General features: G+C 35.4%; 1 protein-coding gene across 1 annotated transcript; it reads left to right on the forward strand.

Annotated features, from left to right (window-relative positions):
- The first annotated feature begins 227 nt into the window (after positions 1-227).
- On the forward strand, positions 228-6,986 carry LOC127101134 (probable protein S-acyltransferase 19). The gene is made up of 9 exons (XM_051038471.1): positions 228-417; positions 2,091-2,204; positions 2,308-2,712; positions 3,269-3,337; positions 3,455-3,526; positions 3,620-3,748; positions 3,852-3,932; positions 4,611-4,811; positions 5,381-6,986. Exons 1-9 carry the CDS (start codon positions 373-375, stop codon positions 6,467-6,469), a joined length of 2,205 nt encoding a protein of 734 aa, XP_050894428.1. The 5' UTR covers positions 228-372; the 3' UTR covers positions 6,470-6,986.
- Positions 6,987-23,453: the final 16,467 nt, after the last annotated feature.

The following is a 23,453-nucleotide window of genomic DNA, read 5'->3' on the forward strand; positions in this document are numbered from 1 at the left end:
TAAATTTTTTAATATAGACACAAGTTAATATTATCCGATAAATAATTGTAACCAACTATGGGTTGGTCACTAAAAGATTCCTTACGATGAAACTCAATTATTTAAAAAAAAAACAATTAAAAAAATAGAGGAAAAAACAAAAAAGTCGGTATAAATTATGTGTAAGAAATTTCTATTTTGGGGATTATGGTATATTTTCTTTATTTGTTTATTTATTTATTTAGTTTATTAATTTATTAAATTATTTATTGTTTCCTTCCCTTTCCTTTAATCCATTGTCATTCTGTAGCTGAAATAGCAACTAAGTGCGTTTACTTGGTAGTGACTCAGTGAGTTACACTTCACAAATCTCAACTCGTCTAAGCTTCAAACATGGTCAGAAAACATGGCTGGCAATTACCTGCACACACTTTTCAGGTTAATCTTTTCATTCTTCTGGTTTTGCACTTCTATTTTTTTGTTAGGGTTTGTTCGATTCCGATTTGGTGGTGTGTATTTTCATTGCATAGTTCAGGTAATGGCTTAATTGGAACTTGTAATTTAGCTGCTGGCTCAGAAAGGTCTAATTTGTGGTAGTTGAGTAGTGTTTTAGTTTTTCAGTGTAGCAAGATTTGGAGATTTTTTGATTTTGTTTTGATTCAGGTTTTCCCCTTTTCTTATCATGGTTTTAAAAATTGTTTTTTTTTTGGGTAAAATATTTTCAAAATAGGTGTTTATTTTGGAAGCTTAAAAAGAGTTTTTCTTTTTTTTTGGAATAATAACTATCTAGCAAATTGTTTTTTTTAGGGTTGGGTTAAGAAGTTATAGATCGAATAGTTCCCCTTTTGTCTTCTATGTCTTGCACAAGTCTTCATCTAGTTATGAACTGAGTGAAATAGTATGGGTGGTAGAATTTGACATCTTTACATTTCTCATATTCTGCTCCCTGATTCAAAAATAATAGACCCACGAACAAGAGGCAATGGCAAGCGTGTTGTTAGTTGATAAGTTAGATGATGCAGAATAGAAATGAGCTATTGCTATATTATGGTAGATTGGAGTTTTTTTTTGGAGGATATAAGGTAACATGTGAGGGGGCTGTACTTGAGGAAAATGTGCTGCAAGTTTTAGGATGTCAAATATGATACAGTGCATGTTTCGATGTGCGGTGGAGGGTGTGAAAAGTGATTTTCCTTGAATCAAATAAGTGAATTTTGCTAAATCTAGTTCTTTCAAAATCACTTTTGGTAAATACTCACAAAAAAGCATACACAAATATAAGAGAAAGGGTGCAGATGCTTTTTTAAACTATAACTACTGATAATGTACTCCGATACTCGATGAGTTATTTGACACATACAATATTGTTATACAACTACAAGTTTTGAAAGGTTAGGATCTTATGCATTTCTTAAAGTAACCGCAGAGGATCTTAATTCATTTTAAAAATTGCCTTACTCTTCTCTCAGAAATGGAAATACACTACTGCATCACATCATTTTCATTTAAATATAAACATAACTCTGGATGGTGACGAGCAGCTATCAGTTATGTTTGAGCTTCTGAGGCTCTTGATGTCTGTTTCTGTCAGTTTAAAACTCTCCTACGAGACTTTAGAAAATGAAATGAAGTTTTATAATGAATACCTTCGCTATTGGCTTTGGTTCCTCAACTGAAATCATTAGGTTTAAAACAATCTAATGATGATGCATAGAGAGAAAACTCACCCCTGTGAAGTTCGTTCACATTAATATGAACTAGAAGTATAACAAATTTTAATCTAACTTAAGAAGGAAGTGTTATATTTAAAAAAATAAAAATAAAAATAAAAGTAAGCTTAGCATCTGACACAGGCAGGGAACTGTAATTTACACTAATATATAAAATAACTAATTTAATTTTTATTGGCTACATGGCCCATGCACCATTTAAATGGGAAAAATAAATTTGATCCTCACATCAGGAAAATAAACTACTATTATTCTTTCATATTCTTCAGCAATGCTTAGTGCTGTGATTACTGATTACACATGGACTTCTGTGACTTGTACTTTATCAGTTGCAGGCATGCCAACTTATTTTTCTAAAATTGTTGGCTCTTACATGAATAGGTTGTTGCAATCACTGTATTCTGCTTGTTGGTGATTGCTTTCTATGCTTTCCTTGCACCGTTTGTTGGAGGTCATATATGGGAATACACCTTTATTGGTGTCTACTCTCCTGTGGTATGTAAATTGCCTTTTTTGTAATTCTACCTCATTTTGTATATATTATTTTCTTACCCGCAGGAGGTATGGCTAATGTTGTCTCATTCTTGTGGCATTGCAGGCACTCATTGTTTTCATTCTCTATGCTAGATGTACTGCAATTAACCCTGCAGATCCTGGCATTATGTCTAAATTTGACCCTAGAGTGGGAAATACGTTCGACCCTGCCCATGGGTTGTTGGGCAAGCATCAATCTTCTGAACGCGGTGATGTTGCTGCAGGAGAGCATTCCTCCCTGTCATCTGCTGCTTCCAAAAGGTCTATGACAAATATGAGCAAGAAAAGTTCAGTGGAAGATCCTGACAGGGTCGATGATTTGAGAAATCAGTATAAACCAAGCTCATGTGATGTAATTGGGGGAATTTGCTGCATATTATTTTCTCATGAAGATTGCCGGAAACAGGAAACAGCTGATGAGCAGGGCGGTGGGGAAGATGCTCTGTTCTGCACTTTGTGCAATTCTGAGGTATTATGTTGTGATTTGTGACTCTTTGATACTTTGTAGAATATATTTCAATTTTAGTTCTTTCTTTTCTATCACTTTGGTTGCAGAATATATATTTCAGTTTTAGTTCTTTTTGTTTTTATCGTTTTTCTTTTACCCCTGTTTTGCTATTAATTGCATAGCATAAAATTATGTCACTAGTATAATAACAAATCTTGGGATGAATAGTCATTAAAATATTTTTTTCCTCATTCTTTAAATACTATGTTTTGTTGATATAAATTAAGTCAGGAGCTGAGCAAATCATAAAGATGATACTAAATAATTTGTGGCATATCCTCCTAAGGGATTTTTGAGTGATAGAGATGCTGGTGAATTGTGAGCCCCTTTGCTGCCATTCCATTGTCTATTTTTGGAAATTCCTGCCACTAACTATTTGGAACACAATTTTGGTTACTCTAATTTTATAAACATATGTGGTTGCATTCAGTTGTGAATATAAACATTTAGAGAATAGCTTTATACCTCAAATCTCTGCTTCTCCCTCAGTTTGTATGATTTGTTTCCCATGTTGTAGGTGCGCAAGTTCAGTAAACATTGTAGAAGTTGCGATAAATGTGTTGATGGCTTTGATCACCATTGTCGGGTATGATTTCGTTTGATGAGGGAAAGGTTACATCATGGAGTGTTGTTCAACTCTGGTTTAACATTTTATTCATTTCTTTCAACTTTGATCTTCACCTGATACATCACATTGCTGCAGTGGCTTAACAACTGCGTGGGTCAGAAAAATTACCATTCTTTTATTTCTCTTATGGCCTTTAGTCTTACATGGGTATGTATATTGGTCCACTAATTTTAATTATTTAAAAGTAATACTTTGTTTTGTTGCTAATAATGTCATTTCTACTTATTCTTCCGCACTCAGCTTGTTATTGAAGCTGGAGTCGGTATTGCTGTTTTAGTGCGTTTCTTTGTTAACAAGAGAGGAATGGAATCTGAAATCATTGATAGACTTGGAAATGGATTCTCTCGTCCCCCGTTTGCTGCAGTTGTGGTATCTCTTCTATTTAGGTTTTATAATATAAGTAAATCTGGATGTGGCAGCTGGCCATCACTAAGTATATTCGAAAATTTATGTTTCTTGTTTAATATTGTAGGTTGTGTGTACTGCAGTTTCTGTCTTGGCTTGTGTGCCTTTGGGTGAGCTTTTCTTTTTCCACATGATCCTAATCAGGAAGGTCAGTGATTCAGTAGCTGAGATTCTGAGGTTGTTTTTCTGTTCTTATTTTCCCCCCAACCCCATTCCTTAATGAATGCTTCTATAGAATCTATACTGCTTGTCTAATCTAGTTTATTGAGGGAGCTTTATGTAGTGGATTTTAAGGTGCACATTTTGGAACCCTAAATTTTTTTCTAGAAATAGATCATTTTCTGAATGAATTTGTATTCATAATTTGTTTTCCCTTGATTGAAATCCATTTATCTGGAAAAGAAAATAGCAATATGGTCACCACATAGTTTTTTAGGGAAAGTTTCAAAAAGGATTCTCAATTTAACTGTCCACGTTTAGGAATGGGAATCTCATTTCATTGTTTTTCTGTTATGATAGAAGAACTTTATTTAGTTTAAAGAAATTAAAATACAAAGGCAGAGAAGGTTAAAACATCCTCCTAATGAAGCAACAGTATACATGGTTAAAAAAGTTTAAACATTAAAGAGAGACATCCATACTACTAAAACAAAATTCCAGTGTTAGTTACTGTCACACTAAAGCCTTTTGGAATGATGCTTGAGATTTCTTGCTTCTACCCTGAGATTTAAATATCACTATTAGCTTTAAGTTTCTAGCTAGAATTATTTAGCCATTTCACGTAGAGTGGTTCTCTTATCTTCCATCCTTTCTTCTTTTGGATCAGGGTATCACAACATATGAGTATGTTGTAGCAATGAGAGCCATGAGTGAAGCACCTCCAGGGGCATCTGTGGATGGGGATTTGCCAAATATACTTTACTCTCCAACAGGCTCAGCCACAACTGGATTGAGTGGAGGAAGTTCTCTTGGATTGCAGTACAAAGGGGCATGGTGTACCCCTCCTAGGGTATTTGTGGACTATCAGGTACTTAATTTGGATTTTATTTTCATCCATATATTTATTGTTTGGACTAAAAATAAGTTATGCAGCAATATTAAGTACCAAAAGATTTTTGTTGACTTTTTATATCATAGATTTGTAGCAAGGAAACTTTAGTGAAGAACTCTTGGGCAATAATCAAAGCATGAAAAGTTTTTCTTATGTAGTTTAAATCTTTTATTACAGCAAATTGCTATAGATGTTTAAATGTTTAATCTATTCAAAGGGTATTCCAATTACATTGTGGATCACTCCATTCTGACTAATAATAATAATATAAATTCACATGTAGAAAATCAAATCAGGATAGGATGAATAATAATGTTTTCGAAAGAAATTCACATTAATGTGGGTTACTAGCTACTTTTCATGTCAATCCATTTAATTTGAACTTTTACACTTATATTTAATGAACCTCTGATTATGCAAATTGCATCATTACATGTTAACATATTTGACTGTCTTTCTTTTCTTGACAAGAAAAAAATGTTGATTTGCTCTTAATAAGTGTTTGTGACTTGGTTCATGGAGCTTGCTTTAAACATTGGTTTCAGGATGAAGTTGTGCCTCACTTGGAGCCCGGAATGCTGCCATCAACTGTTGATCCAGATGCAGCTGGGTTTGCAGAAAGAGGGCAAAAGATGCCAAAAAGGCCTGTTCGTATTAGTGCTTGGAAGCTTGCTAAATTGGATTCTCAAGAGGCAGTGAGAGCAGCTGCTAAAGCCAGGGCATCTTCTTCCGTTTTGCGACCTGTAGATAGCCACCGTCCACCCGATGCAGAATTAAGCTCTAGTGGAAACATGAGCATCAGAAGTAGTATGAGCATAGATACTGGAAATAATAAGGAAGTAAACAAGTTAAGATTGTCTCCAGTGAGGAATTTGATTGCCCCTAGTCAAGGGAGCCGTGACGAGTATGAAACTGGAACTCAAAGTATGAGTAGTTTCAGTAGTCCAAGCCATGCTCAAGAGGCAGTTACACTAAGCCCTCTTCCACAGGGACGTACTTTGGGCGGCTTCAGGACCGGTATTTCAGTTCCTAGTTTGGTGCCTGAGCGTCCTTTAACTTCTAAAGCAACATTGCCAAACTTCAGGAACCCAATATCCAATCCATCTCTTGGATTTGATGCAACAATGATGCTGAAGGGAGCAAGTAATGACCCGTTACTGCTTTCAGCTTCCAGCACGTCCATTCTAAGAGATGTGAAACGGACATCAGTTGTTTGGGATCAAGAAGCCGGCAGATATATCTCAGTTCCTTCATTGCCTTCAGAAGCTCGAAATAGGCCATCTCTGCAAATAGAAATGCCAAATTTAAATACTGATACAAGCAATATTGGAAGGAAACCAGTGATACCTCCACAGGAACCGGTGTCATCTGCACCTAAATCTCCAAGGCAGCATGCACAGAATCTGACGTATACAGGAGAGTCTATCTTTTTTGGTGGTCCATTTTTGAGTGTGGCTGCTAAAGATGGTTTGAGAAATGAAAGAAATTTGGGATCAGTAGAGGCCCATGATAGCATAGCAGTAAACTTACTCCAAGAGCCAAGGTATAGAAGAGATTCACATTCAAATCAACTTCCAGTGTTTGTTCCTGGTGGTTTTGATAATGCTCTTCAACCTCGGTCCGACATGAATTAGCTTAAGATGTTTGAGATTCTTATGAGTTGGACACAGTCTATGTTGGGGTCAAGAGGATAGCGAAGGTTTTTTTATGCTAAAATGATCCTGCAGACACCATGATGGATTGTGGCCTTTCTGTCTATACATTATGGTGCGCAACAACATTCTCGACTCAATCAACTAAACGGTTTGTATATCAAATCAACATTTAGGTTTGACATCTGTCATCTGACAGCCTGTATGTTTGAGCTACATCTCAATGCTACTGAGCTTTTGAAAGAATGAGCTCCATTCTTCCTTCTGCTAAACATTCCTTGAGAACAGTGAATCTTCCGTTGTGGTAGATGAAATCTCAAAGCAAAATCGCATGACACTTCATTATTGTAGTTTTGTTTCTGTAGATGTTAAAAGTGAGTGCATTTTAAAGTACAGTGTTTTGAGCAAAAAAATTAATCATTTAGATTTAGGTAAAATATTTCATTTTTAAATACATTAAGGGACATTTCCACCTATCAAATGATTTGATGTTTACATAGAGATCTATCTAATTGTTTGACGTTTTACAATTTGTCTTAGATTTGGATCCATTGGTGGTATTCATTTAAATTACTTTTCATTTTACTATTAAAAAATGCTCATTATAGGTCAGAGATAAAAAAATGTATTAAATATTTTAAAATTAGATTAATTCTAATTTCTTCGATTTACTTTTTTTTATTTATTTTATATTTCGTTAACAACTTCATTTCGTTTATTGAAAACACTGATGATAATAATCTATAAAAATACTTCCTTTTTTTTTTCTTTCAATAATACTTGTTTTAAAATGGAATGGATATATACGAAGCTAATTACGTATGTATATTATTATTAATTAATAATTAATTTAGTAATATGGTCTTGAACCTTCAATTGAATCGAAGGTATTGATTATTTTACATCAAACACTTAACTAAGTCAGAGCTTCGTTTACGGTATTGACTATTTTACATCAAACACTTAACTAAGTCAGAGCTTCGTTTACGGTATTGACTATTTTACATCAAACACTTAACCGTGTCAATAAAAGATTCAGTTTTTGAAACACATTATGGTAGCTATCAACAATGAAAAAGATCACTACTATGCTAAATCTCTAGTTATTTATGGAGACAAGTTGAATTATTGGAATGATATAATCTACTATGCTAAATCTCTAGTTATTTATGGAGACAAGTTGGATTACTGGAATGATATAATCAAAAATTTCTTCTTCGGTTATGATGCATAATTATGGGATATGGTCATTAATGACTATACACATCCATTGGATACAAATGATGCTAAGTTAGAAAGAAGCAAGATGAGAGATCCACAAAAAAAAGACAATAAAAATCATCACAGGTCAAGAACCATCCAGCTGAATGCTATCTCATACACTGATTATGAAAAGATAACAAATAGAGACTTTGCAAAGTCTATATTTGATTATCTTAGAATGACCTATGAAGGAAACAAACAAGTAAAAGAAATCAAGGTTCTGACATTGATTCAAAAGTATGAAACCATTAAATTGGAGGATGATGAAACTATTGAGGACATGTTCTCAAGATTTCAAACACTTGTAGCTGACTTAAAGGTTCTAAACAAAGGCTACACTACTACAGATCACATGAAGAAAATCATCAGAAGCTTACCAAAGAAGTTGATTCCTACGGTTAATGCTCTTAAGGTGTCCAAATATTTGAACATTACGATTCTAGAAGAAATTGTAAGTTCTTTAAGAAGTCATGAGATAGAGCTGGAAGAGGATGAGCCTCAAAGAAAAGGAAAATCAATGGCTCTTCTAAAGTAGACTTATTTTCGCATCGCAAAAAATACGACCACAAGCGCATCGCACGCTCTCAGAATGATTAAACAAAGCCTCCACCAAACTTTATTTATTCTAAGAGGAAAGAAAAAATATCTATAAACCCTTAAATGAAAAATAAAATGGGCGTTACCACTAAATCCGGGTTCGGGAGTCAATTATGCGAGGGGAAGGTATTAACACCCCTCGCATTCGTTGCATCCAACGAGATCATTTAGTTAGATCTGCGATTAAAATATTAGCCTATATTATTTGTTTTCTTCGAATGATTAAAAGTTCAAAAGAAAAAGAAAAGCGGTCACAAAAAGGTTTTTATTAGGGTGCTTGACAAGATTGCGGATCTCACTCCTATGTATCCTCAGGTGCGATAAGAAATTCAAAGCTACGGAGTTCATTGTAGAAAACTATGTATTGGTTGGTTGATTTTATTGAACAAATTTTTGGACCACGTCCTAGCAGTTAAACATTGCTTGTGCTCGCAGATGGAGGTTATAAGCGTTTGCTTATATCGTGGTAGAACAAACTAAACAATGTTCTTTTGTAAAATATTGATTGCGCGAGGGCAATAAAATAGTTTGATGTTTTGAAGTTTGTTTTTGAGTGGATGACGAATGCTCGAATGGTCGAGCTAGACAACTCATATCTAAACAATTGAGGAAAAGAATAGTAGACACTAGACCGTTCCTTTTTCGTCCAATTAATTGCAAAAGGATTAAATATGGTTAAGGTGTTTTTAATGTAAGACAAATACTCGAATGCGAGCTATTCACCTCATATTCAAGTATTCAGGGAAAAGAATAGTAGACATTGGACCGTTCCTTTTTCGTCCGATTTACTATGAAAATAAGTTTGCTTAAGATTTTATTATGAAAGAGGTTCAAGAGGAATCAATTTGAGAGTTTTAAGCGGATGACGATTGCTCGGATGGTCGAGTTAGATAACTCGTATCAAAACAATCAAGGAAAAGAATAGTATACACTAGACCGTTTGTTTTTCATCCTTTGTGGAGAGATATTCAAAAGTGATTAGGTACTTCATTTTGATTTGAACAAACACACTGAAATAGATCGAAGTTTGATTTGCGTTAATTCGAAATTTGATCGAAAGAAAAGAGTTTTGAAAATACCACTTGACGTTAAATTAAGAGTTTTTTAATTGAAAATATCCATTTTATTTATCATTTATTTATTTAATTAATTAAAAGAATTAGTAAAATAAATTAAAATGATAAAAGAAAATATTAAGAGGATGGGGTGCAAGATAGAAATATGGGGGCAATGAAATTAGTAAAAAAAATCTAAACATGACCCAAAGGCCCAAAACTGAAATGAAAATAAATAAAAAACACTGGCTGCACTGCAAGTATGAAAGGGGGCACTATTAGCAACAGAGGCCCAAATACAAGTCCAAGGGAGGTCTGAGGGAGTCAACGGAGTCAACTATGTTGACTCAACGTCAACCTCAGGATTTGATTGCCTTCAGATCAAATGGTGGATTGGAGAAGGCGCAAGATATGACCCAAGGCAAACACCCATGAGGCTCAGTAAAGGAGACTAAGTCAACAAATCATAGGGTCAGGGGGCTGGCCACGTATGGCCAGGTGTCACCAAGGGAGGATATTGGAGAGAGATACAAGTGAGGGAGTCAACCGTATGGGACTCAAAACCTCATTCTTCTTATCTCTCCTAGCCCATTCTCCCTTTCTTATTCTCTCTCTCCAACCACCACACAAATAACCTGTAACATTCCCTCTCATCGGAAAAAGGATTCACACGGTGGTTATGTATGAACACCATAATGGTGTTCATATATCTAAACCTAGAAACCATAAAAAATTCTCAAATCCAAAAAGAAATCATATGAATCCTATCCAAAATAACGCTCTAAACACAAATCCAAGCTCAATTTAACCAAACAACATAAAACAATCACAAATCGAACCACCAAATTCAAAACCCTAAAACAATAAATTCAAAAAATTCTTCATGCAAGAATCAATTAACAAAGGGTAATGGTCAACTGTGCATACAACAACAACATATGGGTACAAAGTTGAAGGGAAATGAAAGATAGAGTCTCGCAGAAGCTTGAAACTTTGACGCCAACAACCTTAAGTGAGCTTTACTCTTTTTCTTTGTTTATGCTTGAATTTGTTTGTTATGCTCTTCTTCTACCATTTCCTTCTATGTGTGTGCTCCTGTGGCAAATTAGGGCAAGTATAGCTCCGGTTGGATGTGTGAGTGTTTTTTAGCTCAAACTATCTCAAGTTTAGATGATGAACATGAGAGAGAGAGAGAGAGAGAGAGAGAGAGAGAGAGAGAGAGAGAGAGAGAGAGAGAGAGAGAGAGAGAGAGAGAGAGAGAGAGAGAGAGAGAGAGAGAGAGAGAGAGAGAGAGAGAGAGAGAGAGGGAGAGAGAGAGAGAGAGAGGGAGGGAGGGAGGGAGGGAGGGAGGGAGGGAGGGAGAGAGAGCGAGAGAGAGAGAGAGAGAGAGAGAGAGAGCATAATGAGGCATAGTTTATAGTGAATTGAGTGTGATGATGAGGGAAAAATGAGAGGGAAAAGTTTGTTAGATTGATTGATTTTAGGGGGAATCAAGGTGGCAATCTGCGTGCTATCACGGGGGGAAGGTTTGATATGAATTAGAGAGTGAAAATCTGTTAGAATTTGTGTTAGTTTGATGGTGATGATAACTTGGTGATGGATAGTATAAGGGTTTAGTTACGTGTTTATGCCTTGCCAATTTAATTTTTGTTTCTATTTTAATTCAACATTTATTTCAATTTTATTGAATGTATGTATGTTGTGAGTATGAGTGTATGTTGATGACTGGATATTGATGTATACTGAAATGTAACTGACGTATTCGTCGTGCTTTTGAATTATTTCCATTTTTTAAATTCATTTAGATAGGGATGTATGCTGTTGTGTGACGATGCTTGGTATGTATGAGTTATTGCCAAGCTTGTGTGCTTTTTCCTATTTTATTATTTCCAATTTTGCTTCTAACTCACTTGGTTTATGTAATGCATGGTGTGTACGGTGATGTTCATGTTAATGAGATGATGAAGGTGATACTTTGGCCATCATGAGGATGATAGTGGCATATTGTGAAGGGAATGGGTAATCCGTGTGTGAGCCAAAAACTAAAAACTTAGCTCCTCTTTTTTTTGCTTTAATTCTTGTATTCTCAAATTTTTTGTATTTCCTTTATAGTGGTCTAATGATATAATTATTTAATGTAAATGTTTATTTTAAAGTCAATTTTGCTATATGACCAAAATAAATGGACCATTGACTTTTAACTTGGTACTCAAACTCACACATATGCAATTCTAACTCAAATAAAAAAGTCTCTCTCCTTATTAATTCTATTGATGAATGTTGAAGTTTGCAGAGCAAACTTATCACTCAATTATTTATAATGTGTGAAATCACTAAGTTTTGAACAAAGAGCAAGAAATGACCAAAAAAATATGCAAACACATGTATGCATGAATGCGGCATAAGACTTCAAATAAAGACAATGCAAAAATCATAAAGACTATGTAAAATAACAAATACAAACAATAACTTTAATGGGATGAAATCAAAATCCACCCTGCCAAATGGTCTATGAGCAACAGTACAATGCAAAAATGGATGAGATAAAAGGTTATGGCCTACTTGATCATAAGCTCAATTTGACCTAGACCTAAAAATACAAGAGATGTAGATGAATATATAGATGGTATGACAAAATTAGGTATGACACCTACCCCTATTTGATTATCTTGAACCCGAAAATTTGAATAACCAAAGTTTTCATATCTTCATGGTATAAGTCATTCAAATACGAAAAAATCCCAAATTTTATCTTAAAAAGATGGAATGTTGTGAGATTTAAGAAAAAACAATATTATTGGGATAGGATACTAGATCAACATTAACCCACGAGAAAATACTAATCAAACCACAAAGATTGACATTAAAAAAAGGATAATGATGAGATCATAACTTTAAAGGCCGCCATCATGAAAAGGATGATGGTAAGATCAATAATTTGCACAAATTACCATCGACGAAAGGATGATGGTAAGATCATGACCGCAAAGATCACCATTGACAAAAGCACGATGGTAAGATTGTGACTGTAAATATCGCCATCGACGAAAAGGAAAATGGTAAGATAATAAAATTGCAAAGATTACTATGGACAAAAGGACGATGGTAAGATCAACAACTTGCAAAGACCATCATCGACGAAAAGATGATGGTAAGATCATAACTGCGAAGATCGCCACCAACGAAAGGACTATGGTAAAATTAAAAACTTGTAAATATCACCGTCGATGAAAGGATGATACTAAGATCATAACTACAAAGATCACCATCGATAAAAGGATGATGGTAAGACCAACAAATTTCAAAGATTTTCATTGACAAAAGGACGATGGTAAGATCATAATTATAGAGATTGCCATTGATGAAAGGACGATGGTAATACCATAACCACAAAGATTGTCGTCGACGAAATGAATATGGTAATATCAAAAACTTGCAAAGATCTCTATTGAAGAAAGGATGATGATAAGATCCTAACTATAAAGATCTCCATCCGCAAAATAACGATGGTAAGATCATAACTGCAAAGATCACCATCAACGAAAGAACGATGGTAAGATCATACACTTACAAAGATCGCCATTATCAAAAGGATGATAGTATGATCAACAACTTGCAAAGATCCCCATCAACAAAAGGATGATGGAAAGATCAACACTACAAAGATCGCTGATATCAAAAGGATCATGATGAGATCAACAACTTGCAAAGGTCGCCAGCGATGAAAGAACGATGGTAAGACCATAACTGGAAAGGTTGCCATTGATGAAAGGATGATAGTAAGATCACAAAATTTAAAAGATCATCATTATTAAAAGGATAATGGTAATACCAAACTGCAAAGATCTCCATCGACGAAAGGATGATGGTAAGATCAAAACTATAATGATCGCCGACATCAAAAGGATGACGATAAGATCAAAAACTTGCAAAGATCTCCATCAATGAAAGGACGATGGTAAGATCATAACCTCAAAGATCACCATCAAAGAAAGGACGACGGTAAGATCATAAACTTGAAAAGATTTCCATTATCCAAGGATGACAGTCAGATCAATAACTTGCAAAGATCTCCATTGACAATAGGACTATGGTAAGACCATAACTTCAAAGATAAAAATCGACAAAAGGACGTTGGTAAGACCATAATTTTGAAAAGATATCCATTATCAAAAGGATAATGGTAAGACCAAACCGCAAAGATCGCCATCGACGAAAGGATGATGGTAAGATCAACACTGCAAAGATTGCCGACATCGAAAGGATGATGGTAAGATCAATAACTTGCAAAGATCTCCATCGATGAAAGGAGGATGGTAAGACCATAACCGCAAAGATCGACATCAAAAAAAGGAAAACGGTAAGATCATAAACTTGCAAAGATCTCCATTATAAAAAGGATAATAGTAAGAAAAAACTGCAAATAGAAATACCAAATTTAAATACTGAAACAAACAATATTGAAAGGAAACCAATGATACCTCCATAGGAACCGATGTCATCTGCACATAAATCTCCAAGGCAGCATGCACAGAATCTGACGTATACAAGAGAGTCTATCTTTTTTGGTGGTCCATTTTTGAGTGTGGCTGCTAAAGATGGTTTGAAAAATGAAAGAAATTTGGGATCAGTAGAGGCCCATGATAGTATAGCAGTAAACTTACCCCAAGAGCCAAGGTATAGAAGAGATTCACATTCAAATCAACTTCCAGTGTTTGTTCCTGGTGGTTTTGATAATGCTCTTCAACCTCGGTCTGAAATGAATTAGCTTAAGATGTTTGGGGTTCTTATGAGTTGGACACAGTTTATGTTGGAGTCAAGAGGATAACGAAGGTTTTTTTATGCTAAAATGACCCTACAGACACCATGATGGATTATGGCCTTTTTGTCTATACATTATGGTGCGCAACAACATTCTCGACTCAATCAACTAAACGGTTTGTATATCAAATCAACATTTAGGTTTGACATCTGTCATCTGACAACCTGTATGTTTGAGCTACATCTCAATGCTATTGAGCTTTTGAAAGAATGAGCTCCATTCTTCCTTCTGCTAAACATTCCTTGAGAACAGTGAATCTTCCGTTGTGGTAGATGAAATCTCAAAGCAAAATCGTATGACACTTCATTATTGTAGTTTTGTTTCTGTAGATGTTAAAAGTGAGTGCATTTTAAAGTACAGTGTTTTAAGCAAAAAATTGATCATTTAGATTGTGATAAAATATTTCATTTTTAAATGCATTAAAGGACATTACCACCTATCAAATGATTTGATGTTTACATTGATCTAATTGTTTGACGTCTTACAATTTGTATTAGATTTGGATCCGTTCTTAGTATTCATTTAAATTACTTTTCATTTCAATATTAAAAAAATGCTTATTGTAGGTTGGAGATAAAAAAAAATATTAAATATTTTAAAATTAGATTAATTCTAATTTATTTGATGTACTTTTTTTTAAAAATTCGTTAACAACTTCATTTCGTTTATTGAAAACACTGATGATAATAATCTATAAAAATACTTCCTTGTTTTTTTTGTCAATAATACTTGTTTTAAAATGGAATGGATATATACGAAGCTAATTACGTATGTATACTATTATTAATTAATAATTAATTTAGCAATACGGTCTTGAACCTTCAATTGACATCAGAGTTTCGTTTACAGTATTGATTATTTTACATCAAACACTTAACCATGTTAGAGCTTCGTTTACGGTATTGATTATTTTACATCAAACACTTAACCGTGTCAATAAAAGATCCAGTTTTTGAAACACATTATGGTAGCTATCAACAATGAAAAAGATCACTACTATGCTAAACCTCTAGTTATTTATGGAGACAAGTTGGATTATTGGAATGATATAATAAAAAATTTCTTCTTCGGTTATGATGCATAATTATGGGATATGGTCATCAATGACTATACACATCCCCTGGATACAAATGATACTAAGTTAGAAAGAAGTAAGATGAGAGACCCACAAAAGAAAGACAATAAAAATCATCACAGGTCAAGAACCATCCTGCTGAATGCTATCTCATACACTGATTATGAAAAGATAACAAATAGAGACTTTGCAAAGTCTATATTTGATTATCTTAGAATGACCTATGAAGGAAACAAACAAGTAAAAGAAATCAAGGTTCTGACATTGATTCAAAAGTATGAAACCATTAAATTGGAGGATGATGAAACTATTGAGGACATGTTCTCAAGATTTCAAACACTTGTAGCTGACTTAAAGGTTCTAAACAAAGGCTACACTACTACAGATCACATGAAGAAAATCATCAGAAGCTTACCAAAGAAGTTGATTCCTACGGTTAATGCTCTTAAGGTGTCCAAATATTTGAACATTACGATTCTAGAAGAAATTGTAAGTTCTTTAAGAAGTCATGAGATAGAGCTGGAAGAGGATGAGCCTCAAAGAAAAGGAAAATCAATGGCTCTTCTAAAGTAGACTTATTTTCGCATCGCAAAAAATACGACCACAAGCGCATCGCACGCTCTCAGAATGATTAAACAAAGCCTCCACCAAACTTTATTTATTCTAAGAGGAAAGAAAAAATATCTATAAACCCTTAAATGAAAAATAAAATGGGCGTCACCACTAAATCCGGGTTCGGGAGTCAATTATGCGAGGGGAAGGTATTAACACCCCTCGCATCCGTTGCACTCAACGAGAACCATTTAGTTAGATTTGCGATTAAAATATTAGCCTATGTTATTTGTTTTCGTCGAATGATTAAAAGTTCAAATGAAAAAGAAAAGCGGTCACAAAAAGGTTTTTATTAGGGTGCTTGACAAGATTGCGAATCTTTCTCCTATGTATCCTCAGGTGCGATAAGAAATTCAAAGCTACGGATTTCATCAAAGAAAACTATGTATTGGCTGGTTGATTTTATTGAACAAAAATGATTAGATCGCGTCCTAGCGATTAAATATTGCTTGTGCTCACAGACGAAGGTTATAAGCGTTTGCTTATATTACGGTAGAACAGACTAAACAATGTTCTTTTGTAAAATGTTGGCGATCGCGTGAGGGCAATAAAATAGTTTGATATGTTGAATTTTTTTTTGAGTGGATGACGAATGCTTGAATGGTCGAGCTAGACAACTCGTATCCAAAAAATCGAGGAAAAGAATAGTAGACACTAGACCGTTCCTTTTTCTCCCAATTAATTGTAAAAGGATTAAATATGGTTAGGTGTTTTTAGTGTAAGAAAAATACTCGAATGCGAGCTATTCACCTTGTATTCAAGTATTCCGGGAAAAGAATAGTAGACATTGGACCGTTCCTTTTTCGTCCGATTTACTATGAAAATAAATTTGCTTAATTACGAAAGAGGTTCAAGAGGAATCAATTTGAGAGTTTTAAGCGGAAGACGATTGCTCGGATGGTCGAGTTAGATAACTCGTATCAAAACAATCAAGGAAAAGAATAATATACACTAGACCATTTGTTTTTCATCCTTTGTGGAAAGATATTCAAAAGTGATTAGGTACTTTATTTTGATTTGAACAAACACACTGATATAGATCGAAGTTTGATTTGCGTTAATTCAAAATTTGATTAAAAGAAAAGAGTTTTGAAAATACCACTTGACATTAAATTAAGAGTTTTTAAATTGAAAATATCCATTTTATTTATCATTTATTTATTTATTTAATTAAAATAATTAGTAAAATAAATAAAAATGAGAAAAGAAAATATTAAGAGGATGGGGTGCAAGATAGAAATATGGGGGCGATGAAATTAGTAAGAAAAAAAACCTAAACATGACCCAAAGGCCCAAAACTGAAATAAAAATAAATAAAAAACACTGGCTGCACGGCAAGTATGAAGGGGGGCACTATTAGCTACAGAGGCCCAAATACAAGTCCAAGGGAGGTCTGAGCGAGTCAACTATGTTGACTTAATCTCAACCTCAGAATTTGATTGCATTCAAATCAAAGGGTGGATTGGAGAAGGCGCAAGATATGACCCAAGGCAAATACCCATGAGGCTCAGTAAAGGAGACTAAGTCAACAAATCATAGGGTTAAGGTGCTGGCCGCGTATGGCCAAGTGTCACTAAGGGAGGATATTGGAGAGAGATACAAGTGAGGGAGTCAACCGTATGGGACTTAAAACCTCATTCTTCTTATCTCTCCTAGCCCATTCTCTCTTTCTTATTCCCTCTCTCCAACCACCACATAAACAACCTGTAACATTCTCTCTCACCGGAAAATGGATTCACACGGTGGTTATGTATGAACACCATAATGGTGTTCATATATCTAAACCTAGAAACCAACAAAAATGCTCAAATCCAAAAAGAAATCATATGAATCCTATCCAAAATAACGCTCTAAACACAAATCCAAGCTCAGTTTAACCAAACAACATCAAACAATCACAAATCGAACCACCAAATTCAAAACCCTAAAACAATAAATTCAAAACATTCTTCATGGAAGAATCAATTAACAAAGGGTAATGGTCAACTACACATACAACAACAACATATGGGTACAAAATTGAAGGGAAATGAAAGATAGAGTCTCGCGGGAGCTTAAAACTCTGACACCAACAACCTTAAGTGAATTTTACTCTTTTTCTGTGTTTACGCTTAATTTTGTTTGTTATGCTCTTCTTCTACCATTTCCTTATGTGTGTGTGCTCCGGTGGCAAATTAGGGCAAGTTTAGCTCCGGTTGGGTGTGTGGGTGTTTCTTAGCTCAAACTATCTCAAGTTTAGATGATGAACATATGAGAGAGAGAGAGAGAGAGAGAGAGAGAGAGAGAGAGAGAGAGAGAGAGAGAGAGAGAGAGAGAGCATAATGAGGCATAGTTTATAGTGAATTGAGTGTGATGATGAGGGAAAAATGAGAGGGAAAAGTTTGTTAGATTGATTGATTTTAGGGGGAATCAAGGTGGCAATCCGTGTGCTATCATGGGGGGAAGGTTTGATATGAATTAGAGAGTGAAAATCAGTTAGAATTTGTGTTAGTTGGATGATGAATGATGATGATAACTTGGTGATGGATAGTATAAGGGTTTAGTTACGCGTTTATGCCTTGCCAATTTAATTTTTGTTTCTATTTTAATTCAACTATTATTTCAATTTTGATGAATGTATGTATGTTGTGAGTATGAGTGTATGGTGATGACTGGATATTGATGTATGCTGAAATGTAACTGACGTATTCGTCGTGCCTTTGAATTACTTCCATTTTTTAAATTCATTTAGATAGGGATGTTGTTGAAAGAGTATATCTTTGGCAAATATTTTTGTATCGTATCCACAGAGATTGGGTAATATTACCGCCGTTCGATAATTCAAATGTTATAAGTTTAGAAAGTAACAGGGTTGTTTTGTTTGGAGAAATATCTTGTTAATAAATGTTAACATAAACTATTAAGTGGTTTTAGACAAATATAAAAGCTTGGCAAGATTGGAGTTCACTATTTCAAATATCTATGATTCCCTATGATAAATAATTGGATTCAAGATTATTGATGATGTTCAAATATCCTCTCAAAGTCATTTATGTCTAAATGATATCGTGATAGTTACTATATTGATCCTTAGACGATCTCTCCACCTAACTATCAATATAGTAACCTTGAATGTTCAATATCAAAGTATAGTAATGAATAAATCTATCTCTACAACTTATTCACTACTTGAAAATCTGTTTTATGTATAAACTCAAGTAATCTCTCTCGACAACTACTCAAATCTGGTTTTCAACTTAAAGCAAAAACAGTTATCAATACATCAACAATCTCTATCTCATATATATATCAAAGTGAATAGATAAATAGATGAGAATAGCTACTACCTCCAATCTTGACAAAAGGGAGTTTAGCTCCTCATCACCATTGTTACAAAGCAGAAGGTTTTTAGAAGAAAAACTCTGTTTTCTCTCTTACAAAAATTCTACAGCACAATGTGTGAATGAATGGGATAATGTCTCAATACCCTAGGTTAAACTATTTTGTCTCTACCAAAAAGGTTGACATTTCCCTAATTGGACATTGTCATCAGCAGCAGAAAAGCACTTCTCAGGCAGACATCAAAATGGCAATTACTTTTTCTGCACAGCAGCACTTTTGACCCTTGGTCAGCTTGCTGGATTCGCAGCCTTCGCGGCGCGAAGGAGGTTCGCGGCGCGAACTGTTGCTTCCCCAGCTTCCTTGTTTGGCAAGCTTCCTCCAAATTGTAATGTTGAACCCAAGGTCTTGCTTATCCAACAATTCTACAAAACTAACAAAAATTGTGAAATAACTATTCAAAACAAAATAAATTAAACCTAATTGCATTTGTACAAAATAGTGAGAATAAAAGTGTGTAAATACATCAAAACTTGGCAAAAGGGACCAATAAAATGGTATAAAAAGTAGTACTAATTGGTCCCTAACAACTCTCCCCAACTTAGCATTTTGTTTGTCCCTAAACAAAAGTTTCCACCCTCACAACCAAGATCATGACACAAAAGATTTAAACAAGCATTTATCAAGGACCTTCAAATGGTTCAAAAGTGTTTGGCCTCTTCTCAATTCACCTATCTCAATTCTAGACAAACATGAATAAGGGAAATGGTAAAGTGCAAAAATCATTCCAAGGAATTCAAAGCTATATATGTCAAAATTGAATCAAGCTTACACACACACATCATGATAATGATGAATAACATAAAAGGTTATTTTCACTCATCCAAGCAATTAAATCAACACAACTCAAATCATGCGGTTATCACAACAAGTACCAAATTATGTGAAAAATGAGAATCAAGAGGTCTTTCAAAGGTTGTAATGTGGCTTAGGTTACAAGAAAGGATAAGATTAAGAGAATTCAACCAAATTGCCTATCCTAAGGGAGCATTCCAAAAGACTCAACTCTACACAATTTCCTTTTCCTTGGTCCCTATCTTTTTCTTTTCAAATTCACACAACCATGAGCATTTTTTTTTTTTTTTTTTTTTTTTTTTTTTTTTTTTTTTACATCATGCTCTATGGTTTCAAGGGTGATTTCTTTTTCTTGTTTCTCTTCATATTCTTACCCTTCCATAGAGACTCACTTTTCCAAGTTCCTAATCAACTCTACACTTTACTCTCCCCAACTTTAGATTCCACAACCAAATTTATTCAATAATGCTCCCTACTTAAACATAAGCAAAAGGCAAAATTTTTGCAAACAACTCGGTTTGAGGTTTCAACTGATGCGAAAGAAATTAGGATTCATTTATTCCACAATTTTCAATTGATTTTACAATGATCAATCAAATGAATCCTAACAAGCTCAAAGGGGGTTAACTAAGGATTACTCCTCACACGGTTCGTTGATTTAAGCTTTTTGGTCAAGTGGTTTTTCTCACAAAAATTGCCTCTATCATTTTCAAAAATTTCACACAACATTAGATTGATGCATGATTTAGCATGATAAGAATGAGTCAAAATAATGCTCGGTTTCCCGCTTTTTTAGTGCACAATGGAAAGTTTCCTCACAAATGGTTAAGTCCTATTTTGATTCAAAACTGACATATACTTCAATGAATTTATGAAATGGACTTTGCACACAACATCAACCTACTCATGTTAAGTCTAGAAAGCGATAAAGTGTACCTTGAAATGCCGACACTAATTCTTATCATCACCACTCGAAGTATCCTATGCTTCTTTCTTTGCGAACAACTCTTGGTTGCTTTAGGCTTGACTTAAGCGTAAGAACAATTAACTAGAACTGTTGGTAAACCAATTTGATTAAAAACACACTTAAATTTCACAAAGTACTCATGCAATTATAAAAATACTAAAGAAAAATTAAAGTGCTAAGATAAAGTCACGGTGAACTAGAGCCACCAAAAAGTACATTACAAAATTCCCAAAACAAAAAACAGAATTAGTCAAAAGAAATTCAAACAAACAATTCTCTTCAAAACTCCACAAATTCAATCCTCCTCCTCTTCATCACCACCTACACCTCCGAGAACATCTTCCATCTCCTCATTTGGGTCAGCACTACCTCCTGCAACCCCCATAAAATTTGGCCTGCCCACAGGCCAATTAGCGTAAGCTGCATAGTCAGCTTGCGATGGAAAAGTGCGGGCCTCTGGTGCCAGAAACGTGTTCTGGAACTGCTGCTGCATGGCATCAAAAAGAAAGGATTGAGACCTCCTGGAGGCCTCAAAGTTCTCACAGCAGTAGTTGGCAAAAGCCATCTGATCAAAACCTGGGGTACTCTGAGGTTGAGGTTGAGAACGAGATCTGGCTCGGGATCGGGAGGAAGAAGTACCAGATGCATCAGTCTTCTCATTCGGGTTCTGCAGAAACCTGTTCAAATAAGCGTCACTGATCACACTGGTGATCGAAAAGTGCACTTCCTCAGGGATGTGGACATTTGCCTTACGGCACAATCCCATAATAAGTCCTGGATAAGCTAACACACCAGCCTTTCCCCCGAAATTTGTTCCGCTTAACACAATCTTTCTCAACTCGCATGAAATGAGGGCTGCGACATCCACCGTCTTTCCAATCATGATGCAGTACAAAAGAAAACCGACATCCAAGGGAATTGTGGTGGTGTGGCTTCTTGGTCTGATATTGGTTAACAGTAGCACCAAAAAAGCCCTAGCATCCAAATTGAAATTTTCTCTCTTCCACAATTTCGAATGCCCTTGGTCATTCACTTCATACGATTTTCCACGGAGACATAGGGTGGTATTGACTTCTTCCAGATTCCACCTGTTGGCAACCTCCATGACACTGTACTCACAGCTCTCGCCCTCTCCAAGAGTTAAGGGGTGGCCTAGATAGGAATTAATGTCATCCCTTCCAAATGAAACAATCTTCCCCCTTACTCTGGACTGGTAAATGAAGGTCGTACCTTCCTCACGATGCATCGCATTCGCGTAGAATTCTCGGACAAGGTCGTAGTTGATTGCGGCTTCCGGCTCACATAACTTCATCCATTTTCTTTGTTCGAAAGCCTCAACCACTCTGTGATACACCCCAGTTGGAGCCAGGCGGATAAACCTTTCAGGTAGAATGGTTCTCTTGACAAGGCTTTCAAACCGTGCTTCGTGTTCCTCACTGATGAACCTCCGGGGAGCACGGGCCTGAGGAGGTGCCATGGTCTTAGTCCTCTTAGACATCTGCAATCAAAACCAGCACAACCACAAAACACATATGACAGCATTAGTCAACAATCAAAAAGGAAAATGGCTGCTGGAATTCACAGTTCGCGGCGCGAAGGGTGGTTCGCGGCGCGAACCCTGCGATTTCAGGAAATCCCCACAGCTCCCTAGGGTTTCACCATTGAGGGATTAAACACATCCGACCAGCCCCAAAATACTCAACCCTAACCTAATCCTATTCTAATTCACACATGCATAGCAATTCCAAACAGTATTCACAGAGAAATTCGATTTCTAATCAACCCTAAATTGAAAAACCCAAAAAGGGATTAGAAAAGAGGAAATGAAGATTACATACCTTTAGAGTCTCTACACTTGCAAAAAGAAGAAGATTGGAAGAGTGAAAAACTGAAAAACGTTGAGAAAAGGTGGAATTTGGGGATTGGGGTGAAAGCGCGGCAAAGGGGTTTGAAATGAAGAAGTTTGAAATGAAAATGAATTGACCTAAACAGCTTTTAAATGACTTCTGTCACGCAAAGTTCGCGGCGCGAACACGGGGTCGCGGCGCGAACTGCATAAAACAGAACCAATTAAAATTTTTTCATTCAGTTCGCGGCGCGAACAGGGGGTCGCGGCGCGAACTGCAAAAAACAGAAACCACTCAAATTTATTCATTCAGTTCGCGGCGCGAACAGGAGGTCGCGGCGCGAACTGCAAAAAACAGAACTTCAAAATTTTAAAACTTCAATCAGAGCTAAAAATCACACAACAGAGAAATTTAAAATGCACACTAACAACGTTGGGTTGCCTCCCAACCAGCGCTTTGTTTAACGTCGTTAAGAGCTCGACGGTACCTCAATTAGCTTGATCCAGATAAGGAAAGGACACACACATCACGGTTTATGTCACCGCTATGATAGAC

This window comes from Lathyrus oleraceus, chromosome 7 (genome assembly GCF_024323335.1).
Source record: "Lathyrus oleraceus cultivar Zhongwan6 chromosome 7, CAAS_Psat_ZW6_1.0, whole genome shotgun sequence".
Lineage (NCBI taxonomy): Eukaryota > Viridiplantae > Streptophyta > Magnoliopsida > Fabales > Fabaceae > Lathyrus > Lathyrus oleraceus.

Bases quoted from the DNA above. Each gene is read 5' to 3' on its own strand.
- LOC127101134 (XM_051038471.1), top strand. From the start codon at position 373: ATGGTCAGAAAACATGGCTGGCAATTACCTGCACACACTTTTCAG. The intron at 2,205-2,307 runs GTATGTAAATTG...GTGGCATTGCAG, and splicing joins TTGGTGTCTACTCTCCTGTG to GCACTCATTGTTTTCATTCT. The intron at 3,933-4,610 runs GTCAGTGATTCA...CTTTTGGATCAG, and splicing joins ACATGATCCTAATCAGGAAG to GGTATCACAACATATGAGTA.